At 41.3% G+C, this 17,555-nt stretch overlaps 1 protein-coding gene across 1 annotated transcript in view; it reads right to left on the reverse strand.

Annotated features, from left to right (window-relative positions):
- Positions 1-4,243: 4,243 nt before the first annotated feature.
- hic2 (hypermethylated in cancer 2) overlaps positions 4,244-17,555 on the reverse strand; it is a 39,119-nt gene continuing 25,807 nt past the window's right edge. The window contains exon 2 of the mRNA XM_034170737.1: positions 4,244-12,363. Within this exon, the coding sequence (XP_034026628.1) occupies positions 10,557-12,350 (1,794 nt within the window). The 5' untranslated portion in view covers positions 12,351-12,363 and the 3' untranslated portion in view covers positions 4,244-10,556. The remainder of the gene's footprint in view (positions 12,364-17,555) is intronic.

A 17,555-nucleotide genomic window follows, 5' to 3' on the forward strand; every position in this document is an offset into this window, starting at 1 on the left:
TTCCTCAGATTATAGAAGCCATCCAGGCAAGCAAAGGCAAGCCTGGACCCACCTGGGCAGACCCTGGTAAATTCCACTCATGCACACAGACCCACAGGGATAAGAAACACTGGAGAGAAGTGGGGGCATGAGGCCATTTTTAGGAATTTCTTTTATCTCTTTGCCAGATTAAAGTGGCCTGGATTGTGGAGGCTCCTGCGTCTTTTCAAATAATTTAAACAGCCCTTGGCATGAATGACCCCTGGCAGGCATGGTGGTGGGTAATATCCATGCTGTACACACCTGACCCCCCTTCTCCGTGCTCTCACATTTGTGCTTCCATGGTGCTGATGTTATGGGGGGAGCAGAATAGGGCTATCGACACAAGGCCATTGTTTCTCTCCAACCCCCATTCAGGGTCACTTAGCATGTGACACCTCCAGGGGCACAGTGCTTTTGTAATGGCACAGAAGAGCAATAAATGTGCCAGCTCCCTACACTCAGACATGAACCAGGACTCCAAAAAAAAAAAAAAAAAAAAAAAAAAAAAAAAAAAAATCTGAGGAGAGAAAGAACAAAGGAGGCTGGCAGAGGGAAAGATTGCATATCCTTGTACCTTCTGATCAATCCTCCACTTTATAGATTAACACTTTTTCTTTTCTTTTATTTTTTTGGTACATCACCAGTAAAAATGGCCAACATGTTAGACTATTAGAAATCTTATAGGATAGTTTGAAAAGTCAAAATATTGATGCAAACCGTAGCTGATCTTGGACAAAGTTACTGTGACATGTTACTTAAACATTCAAACCAGCTTTGGAGATCCACATCATGCCCAGAGGAGTTTAACTACATACCTGAGAAAGGTGTGTGTTTACTGTATGTGACTTGTGGAGGTTTTTGCATATCTGTCTGGGCATCAAGGAGGAAAATCTGAGGGGAGGAGTCTCAAGACAGCTGAATGTTTTCTAGAAATTCCGAAATTCATCTTCTGCTGAGAGACTCAAATGTGACTGATTAGAAAAGTTAAAGAAGTTATACAAGGTAGCATAAGAGCCAGTAGCCGCAGTAAGGATCAGTGAAATTATGGTATGCAACCTCAACAATAATGGCTAAAAATATGTAATCAGCAAGGATTAGCTAAAGGGTCCCGCTGCAGAGTGGAGCTCCACTTAGACCAGAAACACTTGACCATTACTCACACTAGCTACACTTGGAGTCAGATGGAAGGTGTTGGGATTATAGTTAAGGTTTGTGGAAGTTTCTGGTCTAAAGTGGACTCTTCTCCATGTTGTACACTCGGATCCTTCTGAAGATTAGTGCCTCCCAAGGACAGCCAATATTACTGATAACAGGCCCGAAGGCCCATTGGTGCCTGTGCTTATCGCCACCTATGACTTCACTGAAATGGGGCAGCAGTCCATCACAGGTTATTGACCCAGCCAAGTTGGGTACCTCCAGTAGTGTTCAGAATAATAGTAGTGCTATGTGACTAAAAAGATTAATGCAGGTTTTGAGTATATTTCTTATTGTTACATGGGAAACAGTAGATTCAGTAGATTCTCACAAATCCAACAAGACCAAGCATTCATGATATGCACACTCTTAAGGCTATGAAATTGGGCTACTAGTAAAAAAAAAAAAAAAAAAGAAACAAAAAGTAGAAAAGGGAGTGTTCACAATAATAGTAGTGTGGCATTCAGTCTGTGAGTTCGTCAATTTTGTGGAACAAACAGGTATGAATCAGGTGTCCCCTGTTTAAGGATGAAGCCAGCACATGTTGAACATGCTTTTCTCTTTGAAAGCCTGAGGAAAATGGGACGTTCAAGACATTGTTCAGAAGAACAGCGTAGTTTGATTAAGTTGATTGGAGAAGGGAAAACTTATACGCAGGTGCAAAAAATTATAGGCTGTTTATCTACAATGATCTCCAATGCTTTAAAATGGACAAAAAACCAGAGATGTGTGAAAGAAAATGGAAAACAACCATCAAAATGGATAGAAGAATAACCAAAATGGCAAAGGCTCACCCATTGATCAGCTCCAGGATGATCAAAGACAGTCTGGAGTTACCTGTAAGTGCTGTGACAGTTGGAAGATGCCTGTGTGAAGCTAATTTATTTGTAAGAATCCCCCACAAAGTCCCTCTGTTAAATAAAAGACATGTGCAGAAGAGGTTACAATTTGCCAAAGAACACATCAACTGGCCTAAAGAGAAATGGAGGAATATTTTGTGGACCGATGAGAGAAAAATTGTTCTTTTTGGGTCCAAGGGCCGCAGACAGTTTGTGAGACAACCCCCAAACAAAAGACAGTGAAGCATGGTGGTGCAAGCATCATGATATGGGCATGTTTCTCCTACTATGTTGTTGGGCCTATATATCGCATACCAGGTATTATGGATCAGTTTGGATATGTCAAAATACTTTAAGAGGTCATGTTGCCTTATGCTGAAGAGGACATGCCCTTGAAATGGGTGTTTCAACAAGACAATGACCCCAAGCACACTAGTAAACGAGCAAAATCTTGGTTCCAAACCAACAAAATGAATGCCTCACAGATGTGAGGAAATCATGAAAAACTGTGGATATACAACTAAATACTAGTGTAGTGAGTCACTTGATTGCTAAAAAAGCAGTTTGAACGTAATAGTTGAGTGTGTAGCGTCAACAGCAGAAGCTACTATTATTGTGAACACCCCCTTTTCTTTTTTTTTTTACTAATAGCCCAATTTCATAGCCTCAGTGTGCATATCATGAATGCTTGGTCTTGTTGGATTTGTGAGAATCTACTGGTACCTTGTTTTCCATGTAACAATAAATAATATACTCAAAACCTGGATTAATCTTTTTTAGTCACATAGCACTATTATTCTGAACACTACTGTATTTGGGTGATTCTTAGACTACGGGCACTTATGTCCTTTGATCATATTGTATGAAAAGCAGAAAAAAGGGGAAATTTCACACTTTTATAGTTATCTTTACAATGAAAGTGTGTTAAGAAATTTGTTCTAGTAGTCTATGACTTTTTCACCTTTTTTCAGCATCAGTATATGCAAATATTGCCGTTTTGTGCTTGTCCCACACCCAGACTTTTGATCTTCAATGATAAAGAAACTTTTTCTAATGTTTTAAAATATCTCAATAAAATATCAGTAAAATAATCAAAACATAATTGGGGTATTCAATGTCATACAACTGTTGTGATTTTTTTTTAAACAAAATGTAGTTGTCCCACACTATTGCCTTAATTTCCACCACAACACTGTAATGTCCCTAAACAGTTTGTATGAAAGATTGTTTGGATAGTTTCTATGGAGATAAACAGTGACATCAGAGCACATGTATGTAGCGCCAAATCACAACAAACAGTTACCCCAAGGCGCTTTATATTGTAAGGCAATGGTGTGGTGGAAATTACATTTACAAGGCCAAACGTGCCCGTAGTTAAAGAATCACCCATCTATGATTTGTCTAATACAGTTCAGAATATTTAACTATGTCAGATGCAGCACATCCTGGTGTGTAAAGAAAAGCTGTAGTTACCACGAATAGTATGATGCATCTTATTGAATTAGTGTATTGGTGAAGTATGAGACCATACTGGTCCTCATAGAATAAAATATCTTCCAGACAGTAGTGAGGATTTATTGTGGATTAGTATCATGGTGCCAGTGATTTGTAGATTTTTAAATGTTTGTATTTTATATTTAAAGAGATTTTAGTATTTTTGCCAATCTCTGGTGGCTACAAACCATATTATCAGCCAAACAGCTTTCAGGAGAAAAGTTAATTTAACGCTAAGAGGAGTAGGGACATGAAAAAATTCTGAAATTTTGATTTTTCTTGCAACAATGGCATTTTCTCTGAAATTTAACTTATTCCTCAGAATTATTTTTCCCCCCTACATGTGGTACTATTCTCTTCCTTACTTTAAACCACTCAATGCTTCCTAAATACTGAAGGTGAATCACTGCCAGCTCATGAAACTCATCTGTTCCTCTGGACTTTTTTTGTTGGTCCATATGGATGTTGGCAGCAAGCATTTGCAAAAGCAATTTGTGACATCTACAAATGTGTGTTAACACATTCACATACTGTAACGACAAACAAGTCTGCATGTTTGCCAGAGACACATACCCCTGAGGCTTATTGCTCAAGACCAAAATGATTAAATGACAAACATCAAATCTGTCAGTTTGGAGATGGTCATCGCACATCACGATCACAAAAAATACAATAAAAAAACAAAAAACAAACTGTGGTTTTCAATCAAGCTTTTAATGAAAAGATCATAAAATAACAGTTTATTTTCCCTCACTGCTGTACATTAAGACTGCAAGGTTGTGAGTGCTGAGGTCAGCTGTATTACACTTTATGACACTTTTGAGTTTTGCGAGCCCCATCGCTGTGCACAGAGGTGGCTCTGACCTGAATACAAGCTCTCTGAAGAGGGGAGATAAAGAGAGCTCAGCCTGGGTGCTGCCAAATGCCACAGTGGGTCAAAAAAACCTCGTCTAACTAATGCCAATGTAGGGATGTATTTTGTTTTTCCTTCTAAAGTCCAGAATGTGGTGTGTGTGCATGTATGCATGTGTGGATGTGAGTACACATACACCTTTAGCATGTCGAGTGAGTCTGCAAACGGCCCTCAATTATTCACCAGCAGAGACCCTGCACGTCCATTCCAGAGACTCTTAGTCCGCAGATACTGATACATTATTAAGAGGCTGATCGGTGTGTGTGTGTGTGTGTGTGTGTGGGGGGGGGGGGTGTCGAGATGAGCAGAGTGTAAGGTCAATACACCCACACCGCAGTATGCTCCACAAATCAACGATTCGAGTACTTGTTCTTTAGCAGCTAATCGGGTCTTTCTATCAACATAGTGCACGCTAATGTGAAAGTGTGCCCTTTCAAAGCCAGTAAACACCTTACAAAAAAAAAAAAAAAAAATTCCAGTTACAGGTGGACGGTTACAAACTAGAAATGCTGAGGTGTCATGACGAAATAGCATGTTGCTGTAAACACAAACATTTTGAGGTAATGCGTTTTCCATTTTAGTCCACTCTGCACAGTATCAATGGACTAGCAACAAATTACATATAAAATTAAATGAAGGGTACCTGTGCAGTAAGATATCGGGAATGTCGAAGGGCTAAAGCGCAGGTTCAGATGTGTCTGAGATAAAGCCTGGGACAGTAAAGCTTCAGCAGGAGGTCATTTTAAAGTGAGCTTTGACTCAGTCTGCCGAGGTAACAACTAGACAGACCAGCCCCGTTACTATACGAAAACACCTGGAGATGAGTGTGGCACAGTAACTACAATGTTGAAAGTGTAACAAGGGGGGGGGAAAAAAAAAAATAACGATGAAAGCTTTAACACTTAAAAGATGAGTACAGTCTCCCGGCAGCAGGTTCTGCATTGTATATTCATTTTAAAGCTTTAGTAACACTGCATAATGATATATCTCAACAAACACGCAGAAACATCAATGAGGTAAGAAGACAAACAAACAGCTCGTTAAATGGTAACCGACATAAGAGTGCCCGGGTTCTCCCAAAGGCTTAAAAAATAAAAACATACAAAGTGCACTTAGTAAAGCTATCTCACGCCACATTTCTAAAACCCTCCAAGCATACAGCAAACTGACATGAAATCATGATGGAAAAGTGGTTTAAGACAAAATATACCAAAAAACAAAAGAATGCTCAAATTGTTGATTATGTGCTTGTTTGTGGTGTATTTTTTAGGTGTCAGAAGCGTGGCAACACCCAGGCAGAGCGGCTAGAAAAATACAGTAGCCTCCATTCTTCACGGGCAAGTCACAGCATCTTGCCACGTGTCCGCAAATGCACACGAAGAATTAAAGTTCATCATCTCTTGGTGTGCAGTCAGTTAGCGAGAACTCAGTGACACATGGGCACAAATGGCCACAGTGAATTACACAAATTAAGTTTGCAGAATGCTAGCTTTAGCTGATGCTAAAGTCTCTGTGATGGAAAGAGAGACAGAAAAAAAAAAAAAAATCAGCTTAACAGACCATGGTTAAAGGGGAGGCTTGACATTTTTAAACCTGCACTCTTTTTTTTAGAAGTTGTTAGGGTCGACTTTTCACTCCTCAAAGGTAACCAACTTATATAATGATGCCTCAGCAGGCAGCAGCACTGCTATAAGGCTAGGAAGCTAAGCTAAGCAGCTAATTGTATAAATCAGTCAAGAGAGGTTTGTGGTTTTTTGTTTTTCCATTTAAGCATTTAGGGAGGTAAACATGCACACATTTGCCTCTATTGGAATCCTACCAAACACTTGTGATAACATTTTTACCTTTTCAGTGCTGACAAGTAGTAGTTCCCAGAAAATGTTTATAGCTAGCCTGGTTCCATTACATTATATAGCCGGTTAGCTCATGACGGTGTTTCTGTTCTAAATTAAGCCTGATTCAATTTAAATTTATTTTTCTCCAAAGTAAGATGATGAACATCACACCTAAAAACAGAGCCCAGATTAAACAATGTCAAATTTCCCCTTTAATGGCTATGTTTTATGTCTTGATTTTCAGCTTGAAATTTTCCAAATGAAAAATTACCAAAAAACAAAAACAGAGTGGGTCCTGCCACCACCTCAGTCTCACACACTGAGCGAAGTCTCTGCAGAGGTGAGGACAGGACCAGAAATAAATACATTCATCACCGACAATAGACATTTGATATTTAAAAAAAAACAAAAACAAAAAAAAAAAAACACTGTCAAGTGTTTGCACCAACTTTAAATGAGGCCCGGCCAGCCAAAGATGTCGCTTTTAACCACAGAGAACAGGCGGTGGGGAAGCAAAATAATAATGAAAATCTTAAAATCAGAAATGCAGAAAAAACATTTACAGTTAAGACTACAAGATAAACCTGTCTGCATGCAGTTAAAAGCTACATTCTCCAGATTTCCCCAAGTACCACTCAAGCACTGTCCATCCACTCATACGTATTAAGAGACCCCAACAACACGGGCAGTCCTCAAGTGCATTTTGGGTAAACACAGACAACACTGAGCTGAAGACACCGGCGAACAATACCTCTTGATTAATATGTCAGAGACACGCTGCCCGACCCCCATCACTGCAGTCTCATCTGAAGACGGGCCAGAGGGCAGGGAGACCGGGGCGAAGGGTCACCCCAAAGCCAGCTGGCAGAGGAGGGGGGGACCCCAAAAAGCGCATACCCCTCCTCCTAATTGAATATGCAGCAGAACGCCGCGTGTTTGACACAGCTCCTTTGTTTTGGCAGCAAACCTCTGTGGAAAAGCATTTTAAAAAAATAAAACGCCTCTCTGCCTGGCCGAGCCTTGACTGAGGTCTGTAAAAAGTTTATGTAAACAATGAGATAAATACATGTTTATTATTTCCTTTCCTTTTTTTTTGAGAGCCACATATGGTTCTATAATCATTCAAATGTGCTTTGGTTTAAAAAATAGTTTGTGGATTTGGGTATGAGCTTTTTTTTTTTTTTCCTTTTTTTTTAATCTACTTAGTTCTTTGTACAACTTTGCAACAATTTGTGAACATACTGTTTTTATGAACTAAAATGTTGACGTGTTTCGAGCTGCCTCGCCTTTGTCAAGGCTCTTTGTGTTAGTTGTAAAATTGCCCGCCCACCCCGACACCCACCCACCCTGTTTAAATATGAAACTAGTGTTCTGCTTCTCCTGTGATTATAGTACAAAGAAACAACAAAAAAAGCTGATACAATACTATGTCTTACAAATGTAGCTGAGAGTCTGCATTCGCAGATGCAGAGCTATCCCTGAAGTATCTGAATAGTAGTAGTAGTACTAGTAGTAATAGTAGTGTGGTCACAGTTTGGAGTTCGTACATTTTCTTCTTTATGTCAAGCAAGCACTCAAATGTGGCTGCAAAACATTTGCAGTGATGGCTAGAAGTCTTGTTGTACCAAAAAAAAATAAAAAAAATAATAATAATAAAAACTGCCTGACAGACATTCTGCTGTACTGCAACCAAGTACTGACAAGTTCAATAATGTTTGAAGGCAAAGTACTGTGGACTCCCTCTGCGAGCAAGAAGAGTTCACAAGCAACAATACATCAGGCGATAAATAACACATTTGACATGTGGTGGGGGAGTGTGAACAATTCATAGATGTACCATGCAACCACGAAACAGAAACTGTCTAGAATGGCAAGACAACATTCACCAAAAACCAAGTGACAGGTGTGGGAGCCCAGGACGCAGGTACCTTATAAAACCATATTGTAACAGTAGCGGCATCCATATCTGAACAAATATTTCACACGCAGTGACATGAGGAATAAAAATCAAATGAAGACAGTACAGAGGAATGCCGATATAGAAAACTTGTAGTGAACGTTCGTGTTCCACAGTGTAACTTAAGAGACCATACATTGGACAAGCTTCAATTAAACTGCAGCGGGAACAGTCCCAACTTCTGATGAGGTAATTCTTTAAGCTTTGAAATAACTTAATGCTGTTTTGTGGTATGATGGAAAGCAATCTCAAAAGAAAGACAAAGATGCTGCATAACACATCACGTTCTCCAGCTGTCCAGTGCACCTCTACTTCTCCGTTATTACGTTTTCACAAGTCTGGCTCAAAAAAAAAAAAAAAAAAAAAAAAAACACAAACTTAACACTCAACTTCACATTAAAACTCTGATTATAATTCCTATCTTTTTCGGTTAGCTTTTTTTCTTTTCTTTTTTTTGGTCTGAACAAAACAATGTAATCAAGTCCTTTTTTTTTTAAAGTAAGAGAACATAAAGTGATAAAGACTCTGGATACAAACAGGAACTTACAAAAAAAAAAAAAAAAAAAAAAAAAAAAACATGGCCAGGGGAACAATCTTTCATCCTTACCCATGTATCTTTGTTGGTTAAAGTTTACATTATACCAGCCCACCAATCAGCACAAGCTTTCCTTGCAAACCACAAAAAGCTGCTTCGGTCATTGGCCAAAATGCCATCAAAACAGTGGATTTCTTTGTCTGGACTTAAAATATAATTCTTAATAAATTGTTTTTTATACAGGAAAAAAACAAAGAAACAAGATTGAAAAACTGAAATAATTTAGTATGCTATATATCTTCTTAAGTACATCTTTTTAAAACTTTGGTTATGAACTTGTCTAGCAATGTTTGTTAGTTAGCTTTGTTCTCAACATTCAAAAGATCTTTGGAACACTATACATCTAGACTAACAGCTATTTACTCCAGGCAGGATGCTACAGTACATTTTGAGGTGGGGGCGCGTTGAGCAGCACACCCGAAAAAGCTATACGTGACAAGTTAAAAAATAAAATGGCTAACAATGGTAAAAGTGTAACATCTATGGGCATTAAAAAAAAAAAACCTGTGTTGAGAGATGGGCAGGTTAAAGCATTTGGTGAAAAGTTACCGTCATCTACACATTTTGTTTTTACAATTAATTACATACAAACTTTCAACTAATCAACATAAGAGTTTGTAAGAGTAATCAGAGGTAGCTAGGTCATAAGCCTATATAAACAGACTTTTTTTTCTGAGGGGAGGAACGCTACACAGACAAAAAAAAAAAACGTACCCAACTGAACGCGTGTTCAGTATAAATCATCCTCTCCTTAGCCAAGAAAAATACCACCCAATACAATCCAAAACCCCTCTCCTACACAAGAAACAATCCTAGACCTTCCAGTTTAAAACATTCACAGAAACAGTAAAAGTTTTTTCTTAAGTAAAACAATTAGGTACCTCAAAGCGTTCATTTTTTGAAGCAGGATTCAACCCTGGCAACAATAGCAGGCAAAACCAACAAATATCCTCTTGGTACTACTGTACCCAGCTGTAAAGAGAGCTCTAAGTATTTGTTGTTTGTAATAAGTCAAATTTGATCCAAAGTCATCCCACCTGGAACCTTCTTTCGGGACTTGCAGATAAAGTGAGAAAATGGTTCCAAACCCCAGTTACCTTTCCTCATACGTCAAGATCCCCATCGTCAATATTCTAAAGGACATAAAGCTGTATGGGTAAAAATAATCTTTAGCGGATTTATTGCCAGTATCGTTTGCATTGGTTTTTGGTCAATATAGCACTGGACTACAAAGGGGATTCTTAACGTATATGTTTGGAAAACAATCAAATGCTCAAAAAGTAGTAGAGAGGAAGGCAACTGAAGAGTATGAGGTGAGAGGGTCTGACATTACATCAGTACTCACATTCACATTTTACAGACATTGACCAGTACTCATGTCGCTCCACCATGGCTTTGTGACTTTGGAGAGAGACAGCGGAGTAAAATGTCCCTCTAGAACTCCTGAGAGGTGAGCAGACATCATCTGATATAAATAAAACCAATCCTTTCATCAGCAAGGTCCAACCGTTACAAAGCACCAGCTACGGCTAACGGCTACATCATTCATTTAGCCTAGGCGCCATGAACTGGAATGCACATGGAACCATTTGTCTGCTTGTCAATGTGTACATGTGCGATTCTTTGCTTTTGAGATGGAAAAAGGTAGAGAAATTTGGGTGGGGGGGGATGTATTTCTTTTCCCAGAGTTCTTTGGCTTGATGCATTTCTAAGAGGGTGAGGTGTGCATTCTCAGGTGACTGATGAGGTTGCGCTGCTGGGTGAACTTCCCGCCACATAGTTGGCATTCATACGGTTTCTCCCCAGAGTGGACACGCATATGCTCCGTCAGGCGGTACTGACGTGTGAAACGCATGCCGCACTCTTCACATGCAAACGGCTTGAGGCCAAGGTGGCTGCGCATGTGACGTGTCATGGTGCCCCTCTGGGTGAACATTTTGCCACAGATGTTGCAGGGAAAGGGCCTGGTCAACCAGTGGCTCTTTTCATGTTGTCTTAGGGTTGCAGGGTCTTTGTAACTCTTACTGCAGACTGTACACTTATATGGGCGCATTTCAGACCCAAAGCTGGAGGGACCCACTGGAGTTGATAGATCCTCTGCCTCCTCCTCATCTTCTTCTTTGACAAAGTTGCTGCCCTCCTCTTTGATGTAGAGCTCATCCTCAGTGTGAGTCTCCACATGAGCGTTGAGCTGCTCAGAGCTGGGGAAGCCCTTACCACAGGGAATGCACACATAGAGGTTGTCCCCAAATGCAGGCTCAAAACCTTCCTGGCGATACACATAATTGGTATTTTGACGTCCCCCTCTTGTGCCCCCTCTACCTCCTCCATTCTCTCCATCACTTTGGCCACTCTCTTCACTGTGGTCCTGGCCATTCTCTCCTCCTTCATCCTCTTCTTTACATTGTAAAGACTGCTCAGAGGCAAATTTGTTGACCCCACCACTAGATGAGCGGCTTTCTTTTGGACCTACTATCACACCATTAACTAGGGGACGGTCATGATCTTCAGACTTCAACCCTGATGTTTCTCTCTTAGGCCATTCATTCTTGCGAGAACCTTGACGGGTTTTCTTCTGGGGTGGAGGGCCATCATGCTGGTTCTGAGTTTCTTCAGTGGCTTTGGAGGAGGGGTTGATCTCCATGGGCTCTGAGACACAGGTGTCTACACCTGGTAAGGTGGTGCAGGAGTCATCCAGTGAGGCACTGTTGGTTGTGGATACTGAGGCAGACTGAGGGGACTCTTGAGAGTTGCTGTGTGGGCTGAGGGCTTCAGTGGCAGTGCCTGCCGAGGGAGGGCTCTTCTTGGACAGATCTAGTCCAAAATCTGGCTCCCCAGCACTTCCACCACTGCTAAGGTTTCCATTGCTGCTGCCATTGCCCCCATTCCCAGGCTTTGCAGAGGTTCCAACAAACATCTCGTCATCTGAAAGTTTGTCCCGAAGGCCTTCATCTGGCTGTGGCTGGTCAGCATCAGAAGGGGTAGGAGGATAGTGGTTGTTGGGGACAGCAGGTGTAGAAGAAGAAAGGCGCTGGTTGTTGAGGCGTAGGCGGCTGAGGGGACCTGGAGTGGAGGGTTTACGAGGCAGGGGTTTACTACCACTGCGCTTGAGCTTCTTTCTGCACAGAGCAGCAAGGTCATGAAGCTGGAGGTAGCTAGCTGCAGTTAAGAGGGCACTGAAGTTCTGATCACTGCTCTGGTCTGATGAAGACAGGAGCTTCCCAGTATAGATGAAGTCCAGTATTTGTCTGAATACAGAGGGGTTAACCATCTCTGTGTCGAGGTTAATAAGGTTATCATGGAGGACTAAAGACTTGAAGTAAATGCTGCTAGCTGCCAGGATATTCTTGTGAGCACGGAAGAGTGCATTTTCCACCACAATGATGACATCACACAGGAAGCCCTTGGCTCTCTGCTGGTTGAGTTGCAACAGCAGTTGTTTGGCATGATTTGGCAGTTCCATTTCCACCTTCCTTCGTAACTTCTCTCTCTTCCTACACATGTAACGCCTGAACCTGAAAAAAGAAATTAAATGTGCTTAATTATGGACATAATATTAAGGCAGTGGCATAATTCATTCAAAAACAACCTGCCCACATTGTCAAAAAGAACTCCAAGCCTTCCTTTTGATGACCAGGTACATTTCTTTGTACCAGGTACATCTTTAATTTTGTTCACACAAGACACACTCAGGTCCTTAAGTAAATGGACAGTGTCCCAGTGTTTGCATTTTTACCTCTCCCCACCTCCACAGTGGATGTGAAATAATCTAGATGTAGCTGTAAATTAGAATGTTATCTTTACTTCAAGGGGTTTAACAAAATATCGTATCAACCACTGAGAAATTATGCCCATTTGTACACATTGTGCCTCCACCTTCAGATCCCGTAAGTCACTAGACAACTACATGTAATAATTCTGAATACAAATCCTCAATTTTACAGCCAGTTTTCTTTAGATGGCTCAAACATTAGATGAAACATTTTCAAGTCACTGAATGTGTGTTGGACTTAATTTCCATCAATCATTAAGAAATACAAATGCTACGGTGTAAGAAATAATCTGTGTCGAATAGGGAGGTCTGAAAAACTGAATGGCCAAACAAGGAAACAAGTGAGGGAAGCCATCAAGACACACAGGAAACTCTGAAGCAGTTAGAGGCTTATGTGGTTGAAAATGGGGCAACTGTTTTTCTTCTTGCTCCTTTTGTCCTTTACTTTTTTTTTGGGGGGGGGGGGGGGGGGGGGGGTCACTACTTTTATTGATTTATGACAGATACCCTTCCTGATGCAACTCGAGATGAAAAAAAGGTCTTGAACCAGGGACTTACGGTTTTAGAAAGAAGTGCACAAACCACTTGTGGCACCATGCTGCCCTGACTGGAGAAACTGTGTATAGTGCAAATTTACATTCACCACCATCCTTATTTAATATTCTGTGAGAGGAGCCTGTTCGGCCACGTGGCTGAGTGTGGACAGTCACAACAACAATTTTTTGTTTTTGCGTTTCCGACCTGGTCAGTAAATCCTCCAACAAGTTTGTTCTGATGAACCACACTATTGCCTTCTGGCTGAAATAGAGGCAAAATTGAAATTCTATAATACCAGAAAGCAAAAACAAACAAACAAACAAAAAATCCATAGCAAATAAATAGAAACATGAAGGGGGCGGTCTTCCGTGGTTTCAGTTTGGTAATATATTTTATGAGAAGAACATAAACAGGTACAAAGGCTACTAAACATCATGTATTTCACATACTTTGTAGAACAAAAGATACGAGGTCTGTTAGAAAAGTATCAGACCTTTTTATTGTTTTCAAAAACCTGATGGATTTGAATCACATGTGCTTGAATGAGCAAACCTTGAACCTTCGTGCGCATGCATGAACTTTTTCACGCCTGTCGATTGCGTCATTTCCTGGTAAGCAGCCTTTGTGTGGGACATGTGCAGTGCGCTCGGCGGATTTTCATTTCAAGGAAAAAGACGACTGCAGCAGCACCGCATCAAATTTAGCCAGAAACTGGGCGACAGCCAGGTGGAAACCATTCAGATGATTCAGACGGCTTTCGGTGACTTTTCAGTCGTGTGACTATCCGAGAAATTGTGGAAGAGGTGGGCATGTCACAACATGTCCTGTGAGACTTCAACACGGAGGCGCTTTTGCAACGCCGTCAGCAGCAGCATGAATTTCACCACCAATCTTTTCATGGCCAAATGTTCTGTCACAGTGGAATGTACCGAAAAAGTGCTGATGTCCACCTCTTCCACAATTTCTCAGATAGTCACACAACGGTCCCGCATCACCACAGCATTTACTTTGAAATGATCTGGTCATTTCAGCATGTTGATGGCCGACCGGAGCGTGGCTCGCTCTCCACCATTGTGCGGACGTCTTTAAACCGGTTGTACCGCTCCTTAATCTGTGTGATGCCCATAGTATCGTCACCGAAAGCCGTCTGAATCATCCGAATGGTTTCCACCTGGCTGTCGCCCAGTTTCTGGCAAAATTTGATGCAGCGTTTCCAGTCGTTCCATCTTTTTCCTTGAAATGAAAATCTGCCAAGCGCACTGCACACGTCCCACACAAAGGCTGCTTACCAGGAAATTATGCAATCGACAGGCATGAAAAAGGTTTGCTCATGCAAGCACACGTGATTCAAATCCATCAGGTTTTTGAAAAAAATAAAAAGGTCCGATACTTTTCTAACAGACCTCATATGCTTAAAAAAGAAAGTTCAGTAACGGTGACATTTTATGTAAGTTCAGTGTACTCTTCAATATATCTCCTCTCGGTAAGATGAAAACAGAACAGATTTTTTTTTTTTAATAAAGACTTGGGAGTACATGCACGTGAGACAGATCTAACTATCAAACAGCATGCAGTGCAACGCCTGCTGCGAGTGCATCAATCTAAGCTTTTAACTCTCAGCGGGAAATTGGCAAACTGTCATGCCACATAATCACACGGCAGCTCCGAAACAGGAGCCCTTCCCTCCCTCTCATCTTTTCAACAAACTGCAACCCTGAAAGTATCAAGTTTTAATTGCATTGTTGTGGCACAAAAGGCAAAGGGGCGGGGAAGAAGAAAGGGCTAACTACTTATCTAAGGTGCCTGCTCTCAGCTTCTCTTCCCATTCGCTGTGGAGTAGGTTTCGGTGAGGTGCCCTCTTTGGAAACTCGTGCTCGTCTCCATTAGTTCATGGTAATGTCAGCCCTGCCCCATTGTTTTGAGGTGGTGGTCGATGGCACTGACAGACCGGGGGAGGGATTAGGTGACACCTGAGCAGGTAAAACTACACATGAGCAAGGGGAGGGGAGTGGAGGGTGTGGCTCTGAAACAACGACTGCAACACCCGATCCCTCACAGAGGTCCTTTTACGGAATTAGCAAAGAAGAGTATGATTCACTGTCGAACTACAGTCTGTACTGGTACCTGGCCATTTCTACTGTCACTGTTTAAATAAAAGGACCCGCCTGGTTTCAGGGTGGAAGTTTCCCACTTGAAACCCCAACCCTATCACATTTCCCCATGTGATGTGGGATTGCGTCAGGAAGGGCATCTTGTAAACTTGTGCCAATTCAACATGCAGATCCATCTTGGATTTGCTGTGGCGACACCAAGTGCAAACAAGGGAGCAGCAGAAGGGACTTACTTCACTGTTAATAATTCCACTGGTCAGAGGAGGACATTCCTTTCTACTGTCAGAGAAAAAAAAAAGTAACTCAAGCCATTAATGTGTTTTAATAGCCATATTTTATAACAGCAATGATGTCTAAACGTAGCAAAACTATCATCTGAAAATGCAGAGAACACAAATTTTCAACATTATCTGAACAGAATTCACTCATAACTAGATTTAACGCTGCACCTAAGTAACACATTTGTTATTAAATATTCTATTTTTGACATACTTTATTTGACGTCATAAAATTGTGAAAACTTGGAGAATTTGTCATTGATTTTTTTTTAACCACAACCAACAGTCCAAAACCTCATTTTACATACATCTCTGATGTCAAACACAGAAAAGCATCACAAACACATATTTAAGAAGCTGAAATCTGACAAGTTGGTGCTTCATAAATATAACTGCATGTGTGTAAGCTGCAGTCCCACCGAATAATGAAGGATGAAGAAGGAGCCACGCACCCTGTTTTTTTTGTTTCGTGAGCTATCGTGGCAGTATAGTGGCTCAGAGTGGCTCTTAGAGGCATTATCTTCAGTTAACAAGGCTCCTCTGAGCGTGGCGCTAATTTCAAGATGTTCAAAATTTAGCAACAACAGCGTGGCGGTTTGTGTATGAGTTACTGCGACGGCTTAGAGGCATTTGCGTGGTGCTTACGAGTCTGCAAAAAGTCCATTATCCGTGCACCTGGCACCTTCGCAGGACCTGAGAGGCTATTTTTGGAACAGCTCTCCTCTTGCACACACAATTCCACCTGCTCTGTGCGCTGGACTCTATATAAAATAATTATTTTGTAGCGGATTAATCATTTTCTGTCAAACCTTGGATGCTGAAAACACCTCTAATCACTTCTGGAATTAATGGATCACATGAGCTCCGCTGTGTGTGCGCACTGAGGCAGTGACTTATCACGCTTCAAACGAGCATTTAGGCAGAATGCCAGCTCACAAAAGAGTGATATTTCAGTCAATATTGGACGAACACAGAGTTAAAATTTGGGTGACTGCGTGAAAGTGGATGTGTGTTTAAAGCCATGGAAGATAATAACTCCAGTGGAGCAGCTAAGAGCAGGAGCTGTGCGGCAACACAGGTGGAGAGCGCGCAAAAGAGCGAAGACATAACACAAAGTTAAAAGTTGTATCATGATAACTTGTAAGCTGCGGAAGAAATAAAGAAATATATATATATATATATATATATACATACATACATACATACATACATATACACACACACACACACACACTGAAAATGATCCACAGGTGAATATAATAAAACGGCCACCTCATTCTATATGCAGAACACAGCACGCAAAAGAGCGCTTTTGCATAAATAAACGGATGAACACAAAGTCAAAAGTGGAATCACGTTGTAAAAATGACTGTGTTTAAAGCCAGGGAAAAAATAAAGCCAGCAAGCCACGGATGGAAAGGAAGCCACTTAGAAAGAGCACAGAGGCGGATGTCCATGAAAGGACAACAGCAGCACACACGCAAAAGAGCGATTTTGCAGAAATAAACAGACAAACAAAGTTTTGTGTGTTTAAAGCCGCAGAAGAAAAGCCAGAGAGCCGCGGAGCCAGCGAGGAGCACAGAGGCGGCTCTCCAGGAACCCGTGGTTCTGGTCTAGCTGGTCTGGTGCATTACAGGTGGACAGCAGCCTGGCGCACAGCGCACAACTGCGGAACTGTGCTGGAGTGTCTATTTTTGGACTGCGTTTAAAAAAAAAAAAAGAAAAAAAAAAAAAAAAAAAAGGACATCTTTAAATGCTGCTGTGAATTGAAAACCCACACTTTGAAGGGACCAGGTGTGGGAGAGCTGGAGGTTTGGACCAAACTCATGCCTAAATGTGTGCCAACATGGCGTTATCATGGCGCTATCATGGCACTACGTGGCTTAGTGTGACTGATGCGAGCCATTCGAGGCTGTAATGACAGGTCAGTCGTGGCTCACTAGAGGCTGCTACGCGGCACATGCGGGGTACAGAGAGGCACATAGTGGCACCTTCATAGATAGATCAAA

This window comes from Thalassophryne amazonica, chromosome 5 (assembly GCF_902500255.1).
Source record: "Thalassophryne amazonica chromosome 5, fThaAma1.1, whole genome shotgun sequence".
Taxonomy (NCBI): Eukaryota; Metazoa; Chordata; class Actinopteri; order Batrachoidiformes; family Batrachoididae; genus Thalassophryne; species Thalassophryne amazonica.